Raw genomic sequence first — 22,241 nt, 5'->3', positions numbered from 1 at the left:
TACAATAAAATATTCGTTTGCCCTAATTTCTATGGGTAAATCTGTCTCAAACCCTTTCAGAATCATCTAAGAAATCTCACCACCAACTAGCTTCCAAATTGCACGTGGTGGGTTATCAAACTCTTATTATATAATATGACTTTCATAATTCCTCACTCCCTAATAAAACAAGAATAACAAGATAAAGAAGAATCTTTCATTTTGCAGGTAGTCATCAAATTCAAGCAAACAAGGTAAGACTATAATTGCCCCTCACACTCTGCATAACCTAATTTGTAAAGCTAAAAATAAGAACATCAAAAATTCCAAAAAAGAGAATTAATCATGTTGCTAAGAAGATCAATCATTCCCCATAGAAAAATTGTTGACAAGTTTAAACGTAATTGAGAAGGCTACTTTGTTAACAAGGTATATCAAGGAGGAGCCTATCAAATTATCATTTTGAATGACCAACGTAAAAAAATTATAAATAAAAACAAAGCCAAATATGCATTTAAGATTCTTCTCATAGCATGGAGGAATTACTTCATACCACCGTGTGCTTCAAAACTCGCTTGAAATTTTCTTGTAGCACAAGAATGCATTTTTAAGTTATCATGAAACACTTCTGTAATATAGGGAAATTTTTAGTTTGTTTACTTAGACTTTTTCAAGCCAAGATCTCTAAATATACTAATTTGTTGCTAAAATTTTCTTGTAAGCTGAGATCCCAAAATATACTAATTAACTCAACAAAAGCAGCAGTTACAATCAAAGCCCTATGATCGAGTAATTTAGCCAACTGTCTTCATTATTTTATGACCACGACAGTAGCATTTATGTTCCCTAATAGTTTTTTGTCCTTTGAGATGCCAATCATAGGATATAAATCTGATATGACACAAAACCCTCTGTTAGCTAAGATCGAAAAGAATGAGTCGCCTTAGACAATCATCAACCCAAATTCTACGAAGTCCCATTAAACAAATCATTTCATGACATCGGACAAAGATCATTCAAGCAAGTGGTTGACAACCTCCTATGATTAAGTAGACTATGACCAATGACAACCTGAGACGATACTAAAAAATCTTAATTTGGTTCGTCATCAATCTTTCACACCATGCAAACTTAAGCTTATGGTAATAAATTTTTATAATCTAAAGTTAAATAATGTTACTATATATTGAGCAATCAATTCCCTAATAAGTAGCCCGAATCGAAAGTGCTCTCCCTTAATTAGGAGGAGTAATTAGTTATAAGAGCTTTCGTCAATGAGAAATCTCCAACCTGGAATCTTAATATACTTGCAAAATGAGAAAAATATCTTTGAGTAATATTTTATCTAAAATCTAATATGCCTTCTAAAAATTTAACTCAGAATTTCACAATGATTTTTTCATTCATTCGCGGGAGTCCGGAGCATGATTTTCAAAGTCTCGATTCCCTTAACATAATTTGTTCTTGTATCCTTTACTAACCAAGAAAATCATACAAAAAAAAGACAGCAATGATCAACAAGATATAAAGATTAAGAATAGTCTCATTGAAAACAAACTTAAAGATAATGTTAATAGAACTCTAGGATATTATCAAGATGTTATCAATTTGATAGTTCATTGATCAAAATAGTGATGATGATGGCGTCATTACAAGTTTTCCTGTCTTTGATCGGTTAGTGCTAATAAAGATGATTGGCACCTCAAAATATTTTAAGGACTTTGAACAAATTTGAATCTATCCTGACCAGAATCACTTGAAGCTTGTCAATTTTGACACTTCAACCTATAGTAGGAGAAGCTCATTCTTGTTCTCTCTTGCCCATACATTATCCCAAGTGAACAAGCACAATCTCTTTAAGTTTTTCGAGGCTCCAATGATGGTGACCACCCTCCATGAAGTTATCATGATGTTTTTTGAAGGCACAATCGTAAAATAGGCCACAAACAGATGACAATGTGTCAGTTCCCATTAGATGATGAATATACTCCTTATCATGGATAGAATCTACAATCTCATCCAATGATAACCATGAGAAAAAAGCGCATATTAGTTGCCTTGAATTCTAATGACACCATTCTAGGGTTCCTAGAATGTGTGATAGAACATAAAAAAGCATTAGGGCGTTGTAAGATTGATATCGTGAGTGGGAAGATGAACAATGGTTGATAATCGACAAGAATGGTGATGGGACAGTGAACCATGAGAGAAAAAAGGGTGGTTCATGCTGTAAACAATTGCTGATAGTGGCGTCAACAACTGTCGAGCTGAAAACAGCGGACAAACGGTGAAAAAGTGATGTGCAAACGGCGAGGGGATCCGCCACCTATTCTTAGATAAGCTACAAATACACCACTTGAGAAGGGAAGAAGCTACAACACTCTGGAGAGCGGGAAAATCAAAAAATATCTCTCAAATTATATAAAACTAAACTGAAAAATCCAAAAGCAGACTACAACCTATATAAAGGTCCCTCAAGAGAAAATAACCTAATTAGAAGCTAAAGAAATGGACAAGAATCAAAAAGAAAGGATAAAGAGAAAGAGATAATCAGTGTGATATCTTCTAATCTTTTTGAATTAAAAAAGGCAAGTCAAATTGAGCTATAAGAAAAAAGCAGTTTAAAGAGAGAGATAGCTTTTGAGGACAATTCTATAGATAATCAGTGTGATATCTTCTAATGAGATTTCAAGCGCCTTTGGTAAGGATCAAGCTTGACCATAAAGATTTGGCTATATAATAAAAAATACATAAAAATGAAGAAGTTAAACTTGGAGTAGCATTATGTAGATAACTAGTTAAGCATGTACCGGACAAGTAATGGAGAATGTGGGGGCAAGCTCCAAATGAGAGTGAGTGTCCTATGCAGGTTCTTCTAGTGATAACTTTTAGTCAGCTGGTGAGTAGTTTTGGACGAGTTGATAGGGTTTTTTGGGTAAGTACTTATAATTGACAAGCGATTTTGTAAGTATTATGGGCAAGTTTAAATGTTCAGTATTGTGCATCAAGTTAGACTTAATTCATGGAAAATTTACAAGATTTGTTCTTGGCGACTCAAGGCTTTGGCGACTTTAGACTTTTTGATTTCATAATTGTAAATGGTTTGAGCCCATTAAGAATCAAAGAATTCATAAAGCCAATTCAGATTCTCAAAATGACTTGATCGATCAAATTCACATGAATAGGTGAACGAAAAAACTATAATGGTGAGTAGCATTATAAATGCCAGGAAATTGATAGCAATAATTTAAGCTAATTAGCATAAGGGCACCTTTCAATTGTAACTTACACAACCATTCAAATACGAGTAAGAAAAACTACAGAATATACAAGCATAGGCCAAAATCAACACTCAAACATGGGAGGTTTACCATCTCTGACGAGCAATTAGATGCCTAGCGTGTGAATGCGTAGAAGATAACCCCAATGTAGATGATCATAGCGGCAGGAATAAGTGTCACGAGCGGGACAATGGCGCCAACGGTGGCCGCGCCGGCGCAGCCAAGCCTGCCGAGCTTGATCTGAACGACGTTGACAAGAGCCAACATGAGAAACCCGCAACCCAAGACGGAACCGATGGCCGAAGCGATAATGCCGGCACGAAGAAGCGCTCGGTTGACGCGGATGGATAAGCGATGGGAGGGCGGGCGAACGAGGCGGATGGCTTGCTTGAGGCAGAGAGCGACGAGGCTGGAGAAGAGGAAGGAGGCGAACGAGTATACATGAAAGGAGACCAAGTTTTCGAGGATACGAGGCCCGGCGGCACAGTTTCCGACGGAGACGCCACCGTCTGTGGGGTCGTAGGGGTTCCAGGCGAGGCCGAGAAAGACGGCTAGGGTGAAAAGGGAGTTGACGTTGGTGATGCCGTCGAGCGCGGTGATGTGGATGCTTGTCCCGCTCACTCCGCGGCGGGTGGAAGAAGATGTGCCGCCGGTGTAGCGGAGTTGGTCTCCCTCGTCCATTGTATAGCACTTTGAGATGGAAGCAGCGTGGAGGCGGATCTGACTTCTGAGGGACTGAGCGAGCGAAGACGACTAGAGGAGGAGAGAATTTCGGATGGACTGACTGGTATAGCTGGTGAATGTAAAAATATCGGAAATTTACATTAGCAACAACGAATACTTGTGCATTTACCCATCTCACACTTAAAATTCTCATTTTTATAAAACTGGCACGCTTTTTATGAATAAAAATGTGAATTTCATTCTTAGATAATGATGAAAATGATAAGTAGGAAGCATGATTTGTAAAATGAGAATTTAAAGTGTGTGATAGGTAAATGCATAAGAATTGAGGCTTGTGTATGTAAATTCCACTAGAAAAATTACATGGGTACATGGTTGATGCGGACATATACAGATTTTTTGGGTAATGCGGAGCTCGATCCACCGCATTTTAATTAGTTTCCTAATTAAGAATCTCACATATCGCTCACCTACCTTCCCACCTACCTCCCACCTACCTCCCACTTACCACTCTCATAGTTTCTTATGGTTTGTCATAAGCAAAAAAACTACAAGCCAAGTCTTCTAAGAGAGTAAAAGAGGAAGAGATAGAGAAGAAGGGAGAGAAGAAAATAAAGATTTTCTTGTAAACATCGAGGCGCTCGATGGTATAATTCCTCGAAGTAGTAAAATACTCTGCAGTTCCGTGGAAGTAAACAATTTTGTCAAACCACGTAAATATATGTGTTGCTCTGGTGTTTTTCTGCATGTCATTTTTCTTGTTTTATTGTCGTCTTGTTTCATAACAACTATTATCAGAGTTTTGGGTTCAGATCTAAGGAAGAACGATGGACGAAGAAGAAGTGATAGCATCGGGAATCGATAAGTTCAATAACACGGATTTTGCTTATTGGAGAATGCAGATAGAGGACTACCTCTATGAGAAGAAACTTCATCTTCCGTTACTGGGAAAGAGACCAGAAAAGATGGATGAGGTGGAATGAAATATGTTGGATTCACAGGTTCAGGAGGTTATTCGATTAACCATGTCGAGATCGGTTGCCCACAACGTCATCAAGGAGAGGACTACTGCAGATTTCATGACGACTTTATCAGGTATGTATGAAAAGTCATCAGCGAATAACAAAGTGCATTTGATAAAAAGGTTATTCAACTTGAAGATGGTGAAATGTGTGTTTGTTGCTCTACACCTGAATGATTTCAATACTATCACAAATCAATTGTTATCTGTTGAAATTGATTTTGATGATGAGATACGTGCGTTGATACTGTTGGTTTCATTGTCAAATGGCTGGGAAATCATGATGATGGCAGTTAGCAGTTCTGCAGGTAAATCTAAGTTGAAATATGATGATATCCGTGCTTTGATTTTGGCTAAAGAGGTGCGCAGAAAAGATTCTGGCGATGCCTCGTGTTCAAGTTTGACACTAAATGTTGATTCCAAAGGGAGATCACAATACAAGGACTCAAACAGAGAAAGATCAAAATCAAAGTCTAGTCAGCAGACAACCTGCTAAAATTGTGGCAATGCTAGCCACATAAAAAATAACTGCAAGAATCTTAAAAAGAAGGAGAATGATGGCGCTAATGTTCTATCTGAAGAAATATAGAGTGTGCTATTGTTGGCGAAGACGACTAGAGGAGGAGAGAATTTCGGATGGACTGACTGGTATAGCTGGTGAATGTAAAAATATCGGAAATTTACATTAGCAACAACGAATACTTGTGCATTTACCCATCTCACACTTAAAATTCTCATTTTTATAAAACTGGCACGCTTTTTATGAATAAAAATGTGAATTTCATTCTTAGATAATGATGAAAATGATAAGTAGGAAGCATGATTTGTAAAATGAGAATTTAAAGTGTGTGATAGGTAAATGCATAAGAATTGAGGCTTGTGTATGTAAATTCCACTAGAAAAATTACATGGGTACATGGTTGATGCGGACATATACAGATTTTTTGGGTAATGCGGAGCTCGATCCACCGCATTTTAATTAGTTTCCTAATTAAGAATCTCACATATCGCTCACCTACCTTCCCACCTACCTCCCACCTACCTCCCACTTACCACTCTCATAGTTTCTTATGGTTTGTCATAAGCAAAAAAACTACAAGCCAAGTCTTCTAAGAGAGTAAAAGAGGAAGAGATAGAGAAGAAGGGAGAGAAGAAAATAAAGATTTTCTTGTAAACATCGAGGCGCTCGATGGTATAATTCCTCGAAGTAGTAAAATACTCTGCAGTTCCGTGGAAGTAAACAATTTTGTCAAACCACGTAAATATATGTGTTGCTCTGGTGTTTTTCTGCATGTCATTTTTCTTGTTTTATTGTCGTCTTGTTTCATAACAACTATTATCAGAGTTTTGGGTTCAGATCTAAGGAAGAACGATGGACGAAGAAGAAGTGATAGCATCGGGAATCGATAAGTTCAATAACACGGATTTTGCTTATTGGAGAATGCAGATAGAGGACTACCTCTATGAGAAGAAACTTCATCTTCCGTTACTGGGAAAGAGACCAGAAAAGATGGATGAGGTGGAATGAAATATGTTGGATTCACAGGTTCAGGAGGTTATTCGATTAACCATGTCGAGATCGGTTGCCCACAACGTCATCAAGGAGAGGACTACTGCAGATTTCATGACGACTTTATCAGGTATGTATGAAAAGTCATCAGCGAATAACAAAGTGCATTTGATAAAAAGGTTATTCAACTTGAAGATGGTGAAATGTGTGTTTGTTGCTCTACACCTGAATGATTTCAATACTATCACAAATCAATTGTTATCTGTTGAAATTGATTTTGATGATGAGATACGTGCGTTGATACTGTTGGTTTCATTGTCAAATGGCTGGGAAATCATGATGATGGCAGTTAGCAGTTCTGCAGGTAAATCTAAGTTGAAATATGATGATATCCGTGATTTGATTTTGGCTAAAGAGGTGCGCAGAAAAGATTCTGGCGATGCCTCGTGTTCAAGTTTGACACTAAATGTTGATTCCAAAGGGAGATCACAATACAAGGACTCAAACAGAGAAAGATCAAAATCAAAGTCTAGTCAGCAGACAACCTGCTAAAATTGTGGCAATGCTAGCCACATAAAAAATAACTGCAAGAATCTTAAAAAGAAGGAGAATGATGGCGCTAATGTTCTATCTGAAGAAATATAGAGTGTGCTATTGTTGGTAGTTCATAGTTCTGTTGATGACTGGATACTGGATTTAGGGGTTTCCTTCCATACATCTTCTCGTCGGGAGTTAATGCGAAATTATATTGCAAGTAACTTTGGGAAGGTATATCTGGCTGATGAAAAAACTTTGGACAAGGTGGGGATGAGAGACGTTGATATTGCACTCTCTAACAGGAGCAAATGAACTTTGCAAAAGATCAGACACGTTCCTGAGTTGAAGAAAAACCTCATATCTGTTGGGCAGCTCAATGAGGGTAGTCATTCGGTGGTGTTCTCAGATAGCACCTAAAGGTTACCAAAGGAGCATTAGTATTGGCTCGGGGTAAGAAAATTGACACACCATATATAACTATAAGTTTACTCAGGCGAGGACACATGAGTCAGAGGTGCATTACAGGGAAGCAGAAGAATGTCAGTTTTCTGAAAAGTGGCAGAGCGCCAAGTGGCAGAGCGCCAAAGGCAGGAACCAAAGGCAGGAAAACCAGACTCTGTGCAGACAAATTGTAGAGAACCACAAAGCTATGAAGAAATCTTGCAAGATGAGAATTCGAGCAAATGAAAGTTGAACAAGAAGGAGGAGACGGATTCCCTACCAGTGAATCACACTTGGGAGCTGACAGAACTTCTACTAGGAAAGAAGACATTGCACAACAAGTGGGTGTATCGAGTGAAGACTGCGTTTGATGACAGTAAGAGGTACAAAACTGGACTTGTTGAAAAGACATTTCAGCAGGGGCAAGATATTGCTCATGCAGTGGGAGTTGTAAGATACAAGAGTAACCCAGGAAAGAGTTTGGTGGTACAAGGCTATGTTGGCAGTGATATGTCAACTGAGAGAGTTACTCGTGAGAAGTTGAAGTTGTGCTCGACTTCAGCTGGACTTCTGATATGAAGACAGGGGCTTTGAGTTGCAGAGGTGGAGGATATCATGCTTGAGGAAAAGGTAGGTACAACAAGTAGATGATATATCCAGTAGGTGATGCAGACAGTGTCCCAGTCTCCAAGTGGGAGAATTGTTGTGTAATGTGGAGACCAGGTCCACTGCAATTTAATTAGTTTCCTAATTTAGAATCTCACCTACTGCTTACCTACCTCCTACCTATCTCTCTCATAGTTTCTATAAATAACCTCTTATGGCTTGTCATAAGCAAAAAAAGCTACAAGTCAAGCAAGGCAAAGCCAAGTCCTCTAAGAGAGTAAGAGACGAAGAGAGAGCGAGAGAGAGAGGGGAAGGGAGAGAAGAAAATAAAGATTTTCTTGTAAACGTCGAGGCGCTCGAGGGTGTAATTCCTCGAAGTAGTAAAATCCTCTGCAGCCCCGTGGACTTAGGCAAATTTTTCAAACCACGTCAATCTGTGTGTCGCTCTGGTGTTTTTCTGCGTGCAATTTTTCTCGTTCCATTTTTTCTTTTATTGTCGTCATTTTTCACAACAGGATTGGTGATATTAAGATGATATTAGAGCGAATACCACCCTTTTACCATCTTAGCACTATCAATCCGTACATGTTGATACCGCACTTAACATTCACTCCTCATAAAGAGCCTAAAAGCAGTGATTTTTTTTTTTATTTTTTTGAAATTTTATATGCCTATCATTTAATTTTTCTTTTGGATCAACATGCAAGGAGCCGAATAATGCTCCTTTTCCAATATATATATATATATATATATTTATATATGAAAACAAAAAAAAATTCACACAACAACTATCAAATACAACTGATCTTGGTAGCGTTAGAAATATCAGGTGCTAAAAAATTTTCTTTGGACTTGCTAAACAAACGGAACTTTATCTATATTAAGTGAGAGATGAAATGTTGAAAGTTTCACAACTATGTCTAATGCAACGAGTCATTGCCATCATATATCAACGCAAAATCTAGCAGTAATAATGCTAGCCAAAATTCAAATTCATTCGACGTGAATGTTTGCATCAAAAGAATTGAATTGCTATTAACTTGCTTTCCCATAGTGATCTTATTTGCTCCTTATGAAGCGCGCACGCACACACACACACATTTATAGACACACATACATATTTATAGACACATATAAATACACACCTAGGTGCATACATACATACCACCCAATTATTATGTAAGTATCTAAACTTTATTTTATTTTTTTTTTTACAAAGTTTAAACATAATTGAAAACACAAAATGCTTTCATTTTCGTGAAATATTTTAATAACCCTAAACATAAACAACAAAAATCAAACATTCTTAACACCCCAATAAAAGCGTTGACATAACTCTTAAACCTAGACAACATAAATTGGCCATAAAATGAAAAGATTTGATAAAATTTTTAGGAGGGTAGAAAAATGGTCGTTTACCTCTCGGAAAGAAAGGGAGCCATCAAAGTTATGTGAATCAACGGAGATATATAACGATGTGGGGTTCACGTGATAGGAAGAATCGTGTAAATCCTAGTTTCACTCACACCAATGTAACAATATGGAGAAAGGAGAGAAAACGTGAATGAAAGGCTCATGGTTGCGGGATTAGATTTTTAAGAACCTTGAATCTGATTAATGTAAAAAGTTTCTGACACTAAAATGTAGCAGCAACAAGACCTACTAATAATCTGACACTATTAAGTGAAAAGTGATGTGTCTCACATTCATAACGTTGTTTCATATGTAGATTATTTGCATTGGACATTGCCGACACAACTTCATATGGTAATGATATTAAACCAAATTTGGACTCAAATTAGACACAAAATAGCGCATTCAAAATTTTTGGATGCTAATTTAGGCACTATTTGGATGCCAACTCTGACGCCATTTGCCTGTATTTCTATATTGTTGGATGATTGGAAATCTTATCTTTTACTTTCTCTCATAGAAAATCAAGTAGTGAGGACCTATTAAACACTAAATTCTTATTAAAACTTTCTTTTCAGCTAGCCTACCGATAAACTTGAGTGTAGATCTTCTCTATTACTTACTCTTAGAGGTGTTTTTCATGATAACTCTATGTAATTATAGCCACCAAAGCTTCTTTATCAACATGCTTTCTAAGATTTTTCCTTCTGTAAATTAATTCTTCTTCTTAAACCATCATATATAGTCAGTGGTAAGGAAAATTTTAAATTCCTCTTATATGCAAAAAATTTGAGAAAGATGGGTGTTAGAAATTTTTTTTTTGGATGTATAAAAAATGATTCAAAAAATGAATTGTCAGTTATATTCATACCCAGTACGTTAACATGTATCTTCTTTTGGGGCAATAATTAGGGATTTTTTCTTAGCTTGACCTATCTCCCTTAAAATATAAAATCAAATGAATAATAAATAAATTGTATTTATTAAAATTATGACTAAGATGTTGATATGAATAAAATTTTACAATAAGTTAATCTTATGGCTCCTTAACTTGGAATTATTGAATATAAATGGTTTTGAAACATTAAGTTCTAGAAAATGCATAATTGAAGAGAGTTTATCATCAAAATATTGCATGATAATCTCATACAAAAATAAATAAATAAAATTAAGAATAGGCCATATGAAGCATAGTTTAATATGTGAAAATTTAGAATGAAGAAAAGTTATATATGAGGCCTAAATAATTATATTATTGCTTATTGGAGGTTATAAATGACATAATTTTTCATAACTAGGCAAGTCATTAAAATAAGGTAATATAAATGAATAATGGAGGATTTGTTCTATGATGTAAGTTGAAGAAGCTATATGGTGTTATGGTTATCTTTAAAATTTTAGCGGAGATATGTTCGATTATTGCCCTTAAGAATGAGGATTTAAATCTAAGAAGATGAGCATGAGACTTGGTGTTAATGTTAAATGTCGACCTTAGTGTAATTTTTAAACACCGACATTGAGGATGCTGGCATGGGATGTTCTTTTTTGAGGCACAGGCATACACCAATTTGGTATTGATGGAATGCATCAAACTTAGTAGCAATCGTTCAACATTAATGAGGATGATGTGCATTGACTTTATTGGAGATAATGAACATCAATATTAGTCTCAGTATTGTGTATCTGTCTTATTTGCGGTGTGTATTGATTTTAATACCTATAACATCAAATTTATTGGTGGTAGCATATATCAATGTTGGTGTGAACTTCGTGCCTTGATCTTATTGGTAACGGCGTATCGGTGATGGTGTCAAATGCGTACATCAATTTATTAGTGATGACATGCACCAACATTGTGTTAATAATGTGACCTTGTTGTTGATGATCTACATCAATATTAATGTCAATAGCATGTATCAAACTTATTAGCTATGAATTTTATCAACGTTATGTGGCAGCTAATAATTGTGCTCTAGGGATAATTACTTAACAAAGATAGTTTTATTGATTATTTTTCGCTGACAACAGTTTTTAATAGCGGTTGTCATTATTATTGATCTTCATGCAAACCTTTAGAATTGTTCTTCAATTCTATGTTCTCTTTCTAACTCCAATTCTCTCAAGTGTATGTTGCATGGGAGACTTTATAATTTTCTAGTGATTTTTCGATTACTATTGTCAAAATCCACATATATTGTTTCAGAAGCTTGGTGTATCTCTTTTGATTAATAATGATTTTTAAACATGTAGTTTTCTTAATAATTTCAAAATTGAACGAAGTTTAGCTCCACCAACAAGCATGGGACAATCATTTGTCATTTTAAAAAGAAAACTAACATGTTCATTCAAAGCTCCACTGAGATAACTCAGGTCACCCAATAATTAAGCAGCATAAACAATAATAGGGCTTCTTACATCATGCACACCATCACTCCACACCAAACTAGCTGATAGAAGTGTCTCCTTGGTTTCTCCTTCTACCGTCACCACAAAGGACTTCTTCTCAAGAAGGTTTTGAAAAGTCAATACTTGCGGGTCAACCTTAATCTTAAGCCCAGAAGGAGCACTCACATCCACCTTATAGCTAGAATTTGAATCACCAACATTAGTGACAGTTCTGTTATATGTTGCTGAAAAATGCTTTCCAGTAGCAATCAGTAATGCAAAAGTAGGGTAATTGAGATCAAAGATAGTCCCATTATTTTCAGGAGTACAACTGTTGGAGTCTCCTGTTATAAGTCTAAGGTTTTTGGTGGAGTAGCCTTGACCACATAAAAATTTCACATAGTCAGCTTCTTCTGCATCATAGACAAGACCGGGCTTTAATGCTCCGAGGGCATTTACTTGTCCTGCTCCATAAGCAAATTCTGCTTCAGTGTTCTTGTTCGGGTTCATGTTGCTTGCTGAAAGAATTAACAGAATTGCATGAGCCATGAAAACGTTAAATAATGTTATAATTTATATGCAACAACTACAGAATATGTGGAGAAGTATTTACCTGTGGTGATAAGAGCAGATTTGATAGCAGCTGGAGACCAAGAAGGGTTGAATGATTTGACGTAGGCAGCAGAGCCACTAACATGAGGGCAAGCCATGGAAGTACCAGAAACAATGTTATATAGTGAAGATTTTTGAATACTAAGTGGAGACCATGCTGCTAAGATATCGACTCCAGGCGCGGCCAAATCAGGCTACATATTCATTTAATTTCACCCCCATATCAACTTAACAATCATTTTTGCAGCAAAACAGAATCTTAATGAATTCTTACAGTAATCATAAGATGAACATATAATCAATTACCTTGAGTAAATTATTTGTGATGGGATGTGGTCCTCGAGACGAGAATGAGACCACATAAGGCGCGAGGCTGTCCAACACTCCCTCACTCTTTGCAACACTTGCCATAGGATTTCTACCAAAAAAACAAAATACTTACTCCATGTGATCAATTTTTTAGTGAATTATTCTTGTAAAAATTAAGGATTGATGAGACAAACTTTGTTTTATTGGAGTATAAAAGGACTTTAGCGCTATCATTAACTCCCAACACGGAGACAGGAAGTTTAAACTCATAGGCGAAATCATTCGCATTTTGTGCCGGCATAATTGTCCCAAGAGCACCTGCAGCTTGCGGCCCAGATCCGTCGTTTAATGCATCGCATATAAGCACGCTCCCCCTGGACACTTTCTCATCCAAGCTTCCTTCAAAGCAGTACCTGCAAAAGTTCCCCCTTTTAGAAAAAAAAATCAAAATTTACAGAAAATTTTAATAAGTTGGCGTGGCAGTTATATACTAGATCATATCAATCACCAAATGTGTTTAGATGAACACAAATCACGGTTAATGTTAGACTAGTATGAAGTTGGGTTGATCAATTGTTTAACCTAGAAGATGAACCATCATAGCCTGCAGATTTGTTAGGAGCATTTGCTGCGTATATCAAAGGGTGTAGTTGTGCGCTGTCGCCATCTGTGTTCACAGCCATTCCCTGACACCAGAGCATAAGAAATATTGCAGATGAGAGATTCAAAATATAGAACTCTTACGATTTTTTTCTTCTTGAAAATGTGTTTCAGAGTCAAAACCTGATAAACTTCACCATTACCAAGCTTGACTTCAGCAACAAACTTGCGGTCAATAGTACTCGCGGCCACCGTCAGCATCCACGGGGCGAAGTTTGCCACACTATACCTGTTATGCAAAATCAATGTGAAAACAAATAAATTCACATAATCATAATCAAGCACCGTGACACCACGTGCTTGCGGAGTCAAATCTAAAGCTGAAAAAGTGAAAAATCGAGGCCCACCTCCATAAAAAGTAAAAAAAAAAAAGAATTAAAACAAGCCTCATTATAGGAATATTCCTTTCAGGTTATTTTAAATATTTCTTGCGTTATTCATGTATTGTTGAGTTGATTTTAAGATATTAGTGTTCTTTAAACTTAATGCGGAAAATATTACTTTAATAACACAACAATAATGCATGAATAACACACCAATAACACATTAAAAACGCGCGACCAACTCGACCGTGTTATATGAATTTTTCATTCGCGTTATTCATGTATTATTTGTGTGTTGTTGAGTTATTATTCATGAATAACACACTAATAACACATTAAAAAAATAAAAAAATATTTTTTAACATTAATAACAACTCAACAACACACCAATAATACATGAATAACGCAAAAAGTATTCAGAATAATGCGAGGGAATATTCGGTCGGGGCAGGTTGGGCATTTTCAGTTTTATTTTAATTTTTATGCAGGTGGGCCCCAATTTTTCACGTGTTAGCTTGAGACTGGACTACGCAAACAGCTCTATATGCGGAGTCATGATGTAATAATTTTTCATGTGCTAGGCAAGAAAAATGCAGCTCTTCTTTTTATGGAGACGATTAGAGCATACAAGTAAGCAAAATAAATTCCACCAAATTGCAATAAAAGTCATAAATACTGTAATACCTTCCTGGTCCGGAGTTACCAGCCGAGGATGAAACCAGAACACCATTCTTGGAAGCGTGGAAGCTTCCAATGGCAATCGGATCAGAGAAGTAATCGACAGCAAAGCTTGAGCCGATTGAAATGGAAATGATGTCGACGCCGTCTGCAATGGCATCGTCGAAGCCGGCGAGGAGGTCAACGTCAGAGCATATCCCAACAGACTTTGTAGACGGCGAGCCGAGCCGAAGGCACGGCGCCTCGAGCAGTGCCGGCGGCGAGGCCGGAGAGGCTGGCATTAGAGACCGAACGACCGGCGGCGGTGGAGGAGGTGTGAGAGCCGTGGCCGGCGGTGTCGCGTGGGGAGGGGATGTTGCCTGCGCTTATATTTCCTTGAAGGTGGTAGTAGCGAGCTCCAATGATCTTGCTGGTTATGAAAGGTTAATTTTGGTAAAAATTGGGCTATTACTAGGCTTGACTAAGAGTAATACTATAGGACTGCTGCAATAAAAATCTAATCTTTATAGGGTATAATCAGAATCATCTCTAGCTTCACTTAGAACTAAACTAATTTATTGAATTCGTGCTAGCTTGAGCTCTAATTTAGCGTCTATTTCTGATAAATCGATTAAAATTAATCTGTTGATAAACTAAGTGTGGTGGCTATTGCAAATTTTTTTTTCTTGGAAAAGCCAGACCGCTGTGCAGTGTGAAAATGTTGTTTTCAGCATTTTCAAAACACATAAGCTGCCAAAACGCAGTTTACTAAAACAGATCAGATACATTTTCAAAACGTCACCGCATCAAATAAGCTACCCCAAACGAAACATTTGATTTGAATTATTGATAAAAGAAGTAATCTTGATTCACATGTAATTATCAAATATAAAAATAAAAAAAAAAATAGGGGGAAAAAAAAAAAAAAAAAACCACTTGTGATTAAGGAAGAGACAGAAAATTTTTCAATATTTTAAATAATTATTGTATTATAATAAATTTTAAATATATTTATATTAATAATTTTTAAACCAAAGGTTGGCCGACTTAAACTTCAGCCATAAATCAGGCTCATGATCTGTTGATTTTGACCCATATATTAGAAAAAATAATTAGGCCAATACAATTCACATAAATAAAAAAAAATATTTTAAATATAAGTTAATTTGACTATAGTTGTTTTTCATTAAATAATTCATGAGTACCGATAATTTTTTTTATTCTGCATTATTATGCATTATTAACCCCTTTAGCTTCAATGAATAGACCAATACATAAAAATATACATAACAGAATATCAACTCATGCAGGCTCATAATTATAGCTAGTTCAGTATTATCTAGTGTTGTAAACTACTCAAATTGAGTTTTTCATTCCCTTAATTAATCTAGTTCGAGTTTGGGAACGAATTTAACTCTACGAATTTGAGCTGGCTCACTAACGGGCTTGATTAATATGAAATATAAAAATATATATTAATTTAAATTAGTATTATAATGAAATAATAAATAAAATTAGTATTTATGAGATAATTAATAACAATGAATTTGATATAAAATGATAAATTTCATTACTTAGATATTTTAATAATTTAAAGAAATTTTTTGAATTTAATATATTTTAAGTATAATTTTTATTAATTATTTTTTAAAAGAAGTAGCTCACAAGCTAATAAGTCAAGTTGGGACAAGCTTGAGCTTCTTTCATTAGCTCATCGAGCTCAATTCAAAAGCCCCTCATCGAATCGAGCAGGAAACAAACAACTCACGAGCTCGCTTGGCTCACTTACACCCTAATTATCTATATAAGAAAAATAGGGCAAAAAATAATGAAATTAAAGAGCACTTCACCTCAAACCCACAAAATCTTACTTGTTACAAGTGAAGTTGTGGTTGGACGTCTGGCAAGTGCCTTTCCACTTGTGTGGTGGCTGGCCAAAGCCGGCGTCATCGAAGCTTTTAGATTCCGGCCAAATGCCGGTGTCTAGCATGCCAACAATAACATCGGACTCGAAATCATTATGAGGCGCGCTCGCCGGGAAGCCGATGAAGCTCCATGATCTCGTGGTATGAAGCTCTCTTTGCTGGCTGGGGAAGACAGACACCACCTCATCCATACCTGAAAAATAAATAGTTATAAATATTGACATTTGATGGATTTGCTGATTCTAATACTCTCGGCTGAATTACCAGATAACTTCTTCGCTTCTGCATCAGATAGCATGGCTGCTAAGGCATTGAAGCTTCTGGTGTAACTATGGATTAGGCGTTCTGATGCATCATCACTGCAGCCCATTTGACATTAAAAAATTTGAAAATTATGACATATATATATATATTTAATTGATAATATAGTGATTAATCTAAATTAAATGCTAAAATTAGTTAAGTCCTTTTAATTTGTTTTGGATTATAAGTATGAAATGTGACATCACGGCATTATTTTACCAGGGGAAGAAAATGACATGCAATGATTTTCACAATCAGATAATTTAACTTTTTAGCTCTTATATAATTACGTTTGGATTACGTTAGACTTCTATATATAGAAAATTTCTAGTGGCCTGTATGCAATTGCTAGTCTAAAGGTGTAAATGAGTCATGTTCGGCTTGTTTATATTTCGAGCTCAAAAAGTATGTTCGTTTTACTTAGCGAGCCGAACTCGAGGCGTTCATGAACAAAAAGTCACTTTGAGAACACTAATCAAGTAGCCATAAAATGTTAAAGATTAGTACAAGATTTAAAACATCATTTGAATCTAATTTAATAGTTTTTATTCTATTTTCTTAATTAAAACTTTTAATTGATTATAAATTTTTGTAGCTTTGTATTCAATTTGCAATTAAGTTTTTTTAAAAAGACTACTCATCAAATATATATATAAAATTGATTAGCAGTATTTCGAGCCCAAATGAGCCGAACACGAAGGAACAAATATTTATTCGTGTTATTCGTGTTCAGCTCTTTAATTTAGCGAACGAACCAAACTCGAGCTTCTTAACGAGCCGAACACGAGTTGTTCGCGAACAACGAGCCCTTTGGACAACCCTAATTGCTACTGCATTTAAGTCTATATAAAATTCTAATTTTGCATGCTTCGGTCAGTCAAATAATTTTTATTTTATTTTATTTCGGTCCTACTTTCTTATTTTGTATAATTCCTCACTATTTTCAAAAATACCCCACTAATCTATAAATATAATATAACGGATTACTTTTTAAGTGCTTTTAATTTTGGCAATTAAAATTTATAAATAAAATTGCTAAAGATGGATTAATAATACACAAATAATTTTGCCATCCGTGTATAAAGTAATTAGACATGAATCAGATGCATAAATAAATTTATTTTTTGTAGAAATAAAAATAAATAAATTATAAACTATATGATTAAAATAAGTGATTTTATATAAATAAGTTGTAATAAACATTACAATAAGATTATTAGCTGTGTTCTAACTCATTAATTACCTCGTAATTACTTGATTAAGCAGACTTCTATGAGATGATTGTATGAACACATCGTCCTTCCTCAGCCGCTCGCCCATGTACACAATATACGCCTGAAGAAGTTAGTCGTAATTAGTACTAATGACTGATTAAGAATAAAACTAAGCAACTAAATCCATGCTTGCCTTCTTCTCCTGCTTCGCGGCCTCTGCATGGCCTGTGAGAGCTGCCACGCAAAGCAACGCATGGAAGAGAAGAAGGCATAGAGAGAGAAAGGGAAGAGAGTAGGGAGACATGGCTAATTTTCAGTCTCAGGTGGTGTAGAGTTTTGAAGATAAATGTAAGGTATTTAATGGAGTTAGAGAATGATTAATGAAATAATTATTAATATTAATTGTTTCCTCATCGTTAGGTTTTTGATTCAGTCATCGTTATTAACTTAGCGGATTTTCTTTTTTACTTGCTTGGACTGAAACATGTGGATAAGTTGCTCCGCAACGTTGAAAGCTGCGGCGGCGATTTATCAGCATGTGGAAATAAGCTTGTGTTAATTATGTAAATTCATAGGAATTGAGTGGTTTGTATGTAAATCTTTCTTTTATCTTTTTGGGTAAGATTTAACATACATATCATTCAATTTTTATATATTTATATATCAAATGCGATATGAGCAAATTTCGAACATCTAGCACAATATTTTGGGGCATGATGAAAATTTCGAGATAAATTTTTAATAAAAAATATTTAAATTTATATTAGAAGTCATCTAGAACGCCGATTTCAGCGAACTTATAGCCAAATTGACTGGATTTATGGGACGGCCCCAACGATACCAAATTTGGTTCAGTCCGAGTCAAATAAAGCTCTAGTCAAGTCATTAAAAAATAATTTTAAAAGCTTTCCGAGCATTTTTAAAACATCAAACGTATGTTGAATCTCACGAGCTTACATCCAAATTAAGTTTCTCGATAAGACGAATCCAAAAAGCCTAATATCGTTCAATTCTAATATTGTTAAGGCAGTCAAATGTCCATCAAACACCGTATAATTGATGGAATCTCTTTGGGTCATTCGATTAGAATAATTTGTATTTTTTTCATTAATTACAACTGAAACTCTATAAATAGAGTCTTACCTCTCTTTAAAGGGAAGGGGAGCGGGCTTGAAGCCTGAAGCTTAAAGAAGGAACTTAAGTTGCCTCTTAGTGCTGCAGCGCCGACCACCGTTTGTTGGTTATCACTAATCATCATCGGTTGCTGCCCACTCATTGCGATGAAGCATCGTGCGAAGCAACAACTAATGTCACAGAGTCGCCAAGAACCTGCGAAACGATGTATCATCATGAACATCAGGTTGAACTCAACGATGGTGTAACAATGCACCAAAAAGATGGTGCAACCGTGCATCTCAAAGAAGTGATAACGATGCATCTCATATAAGCTCATACAGCTCCCTACTCGGGCTCTCATGGCGTACAAATGTCAGTAGAACTCACCACCAAGACCTACATTACCAACTACGACTTAGGTGGTCCACAACTCACGCAGGCATCGGCTGTATACGGACGTCATCGCGGCTCTTCACTATGGCTTATATGACCTACGTGGTTTACAACTCCCAAAACTCCTTACTACGAATTTTATGGTCAATCGACACTCCATAAGCAACCATCTACAACCCACCTAACTAACTATTGTCATGGTTACTAACTACAACTTCTACGAAAAGCTGGTGCTGCAACCACCGTCTACAATACTCACGACTGACTATTACCTTTGTGACAATCAACCATGGTCCTTGCAGTCCGCTGTCACCAAAAACTACAACTATATTATTGATATACAATTTTGTAATATCATCTTCCCTAAAAAGAGTAAAACTGTGTACTTATCATTCATTGTAGATTATTTCAACTGACTATTTTGTGTGGTTTTTTTTTCTTTCAAGTGTTTTCCACGTAAAAATCGATGTGTCGCTTCCTGCGCACTTCTCTTTAATTACCTGAGTGTGTGCTGATTTTCATGCAATGTTATGACAATAAATAATCTTTAATCTACTGTTGCAAATCTTCTAGCACACATAAATATCTAAAGTGTCAAATTTACTTTTTCATACAAACCAACTTACTATATATATGTATGAAAATAAGTATTTTAAAAATTAAAATGATGATATTATTTATGTGATATGAATTTTCGGGGGTAAGAATGTAAAAAAAGTTTAAATGTTAGATATATAAATAAATAATAAATGTTTATTTTTGTGTCATACATTTAATTAATGTTGGACAATGATGCACCTTAGTGCCCTGATTAAAATATGAGTAATTTTATATTGTAAATGAAATACTAAATATTAACATTGTTGGATTCAAGATTGTCTGTAAGTCACACCGAAGGAAATAAGGAGAGATAGAGAAAGAGAGAAACTATAGAGTTTTAAATGTTCTCAAGAACAGAAAAAATATAAGAGAAGAGAGAGCTCTCTTTAAAAGTGATTCCCCTAGTTGTAGTTGATTCGACATTACATTAGAAAATACATTTTGCCTGTTGCATCTACCTTGATGGCCTTTTACTAGAGTCTTTTTGGTACATTTTAACATATTACATTTTCTCTATCTTTTCTATATGTTCGGCTGACTCAGTTTAGTTGACTTGGCTCGATCAGCTAGGCTTGATGCGATTCTCCCAAAGTCTCACGAAAAGGTTGGCTCTAACACTGGACACCCCATCCGAAGATACTTGTGCCAAGAGCTCTTGCTTTGGGTTGGCTTGTTCCTTGACTCAATTGTCCAGTCGAGTCATCTCACAGGCTTTGCTGGTTATCTTTCCATTACTCATTTGCAGGGGATCTCTTCAATCGTGCTCCTACTCCGAGCTACCGGATACCAAACAAGAAAATTTTACATTCTACATTTAACTATAGAAGGCATTTAAAAACACTGCACCCAATTCTCATGAATTCACCTATCTCACACAAAACTTCATATTTACATGCACCATATAAAAAATAACATTTATTATTAACATTTAACAATCAAATCCATCCTTTCATCCATAAGCAAAATTCTAAATGTGTAAAAATGAAAGTAATATAGGTGCGAGATAGATAAATCCACAAGAATTGTGAGCTGCTTAAAAGTATTTGTGAATGATCGTCATAAAGAGAAAATATTACGTGCAGAAAATGATGATTACGAAAAATGACTAAAATTCGACCACGCCATTGTACATAATACGTGATGTAATCTCAACTTTTATCCACACGTGCAGACATCATGCACAATATTTTATCCATCAGAAGAGGTTACTTGTTCTGCAATATAGACGTGAAGGTTAATTCATGACATAAAAAACACCAAAAATTACAGAAATATATATAATATGCAGCATAGAAGTGATGATTAATTGATCTTCTAATAAAAATATCAATTACAATTTATAATAAGAAGGACACGCAGATAGAGACATTTTGAAAAAAGAAGCCCCAACCAGCCTTAAATAAATAAATAAAAAGAAAATGACTCAAACAATAAATAAATAAATAAATAAATATTAAAAAATTAACAGCTTCTAAATTTCCTTAAAAATGTACAATTGAATACTGATTGATTAGCGGAGATGATACTCCGAGATCTTAAAATATATTTATCGTGATTTTTTTTCTATTTTCTAACTTTTTATTTTTCTTTAATTTGGTTTTTTTATTAATTTCTTCTCAGACTCCTTCGAAGTAAAACTTTGATTGTTTTAGAACTATCAGCCCAAAATAAACCTTATTAATCTTTGCAATATTGTTTAGGTAGTTTATAAACTCTTATATAGGAGGGTTTGATACGTCGTGAACAAATTTTATCATTTGACATGAATCTCGAGACATTCAGCATAAATCTCAAGATATACGACAAAAAGTATTCACACTCAAATTAAAAATCATCCAAAGTTTTGATTTTTAGCAAACCTAGCGTCAAACTGACTGAATCGATACACCGAATCAATGACACCAAAATTGATTCAATCAAAGTTAAATCAAACCCAGATCAAATCGTTAAACCACTTTCGAATGTTTTGGGTGATTAACTATAGGGTCAAATAGATTTTAAATTTGACGAACTTACATCCAAATCTAGCGTTTCGGTGAGACAAATCCAACAAGCATAAGACCACTCAATTCCAACATCATTCTGACAATTAATTGTCTTTGAAATGTCATTCAATCAAGGGAATCGTTTTGAGCTGTCAGATGGGCTGGTCCAGATTACTGCTTTGTTTATAGGGGATGTCACTTCTAGACTCTATAAATAATTCAGTACTCCCTTCTTGTGGGCAATATTTATAGAGAAAACCCTAGAGCTGAATCAGGAGAAGGAGGAG

At 35.4% G+C, this 22,241-nt stretch overlaps 2 protein-coding genes across 2 annotated transcripts; both read right to left on the bottom strand.

Moving 5' to 3' along the window:
* Positions 1–3,189: 3,189 nt before the first annotated feature.
* Positions 3,190–4,049, bottom strand: LOC110018246. The gene has a single exon (XM_020715510.1). The coding sequence runs from the start codon at positions 3,939–3,941 to the stop codon at positions 3,375–3,377; it is 567 nt and encodes a 188-aa protein (XP_020571169.1). The 5' UTR covers positions 3,942–4,049; the 3' UTR covers positions 3,190–3,374.
* Positions 4,050–11,854: 7,805 nt separating this feature from the next.
* Positions 11,855–19,337, bottom strand: LOC110018281 (cucumisin-like). Its single transcript, XM_020715551.1, is given in 13 exon segments — positions 11,855–12,375; positions 12,471–12,663; positions 12,776–12,887; positions 12,973–13,191; positions 13,361–13,464; positions 13,562–13,667; positions 14,446–14,634; positions 14,636–14,848; positions 16,290–16,536; positions 16,608–16,702; positions 17,890–17,981; positions 18,054–18,094; positions 19,004–19,337. Coding segments are annotated over 13 exon segments (2,466 nt in total).
* Positions 19,338–22,241: the final 2,904 nt, after the last annotated feature.

This window comes from Phalaenopsis equestris, unplaced genomic scaffold, assembly GCF_001263595.1.
Source record: "Phalaenopsis equestris unplaced genomic scaffold, ASM126359v1 Scaffold000006, whole genome shotgun sequence".
Lineage (NCBI taxonomy): Eukaryota > Viridiplantae > Streptophyta > Magnoliopsida > Asparagales > Orchidaceae > Phalaenopsis > Phalaenopsis equestris.
Note: the sequence above shows the minus strand (reverse complement) of the source record. Positions and strands in the feature narration are given on the sequence as shown.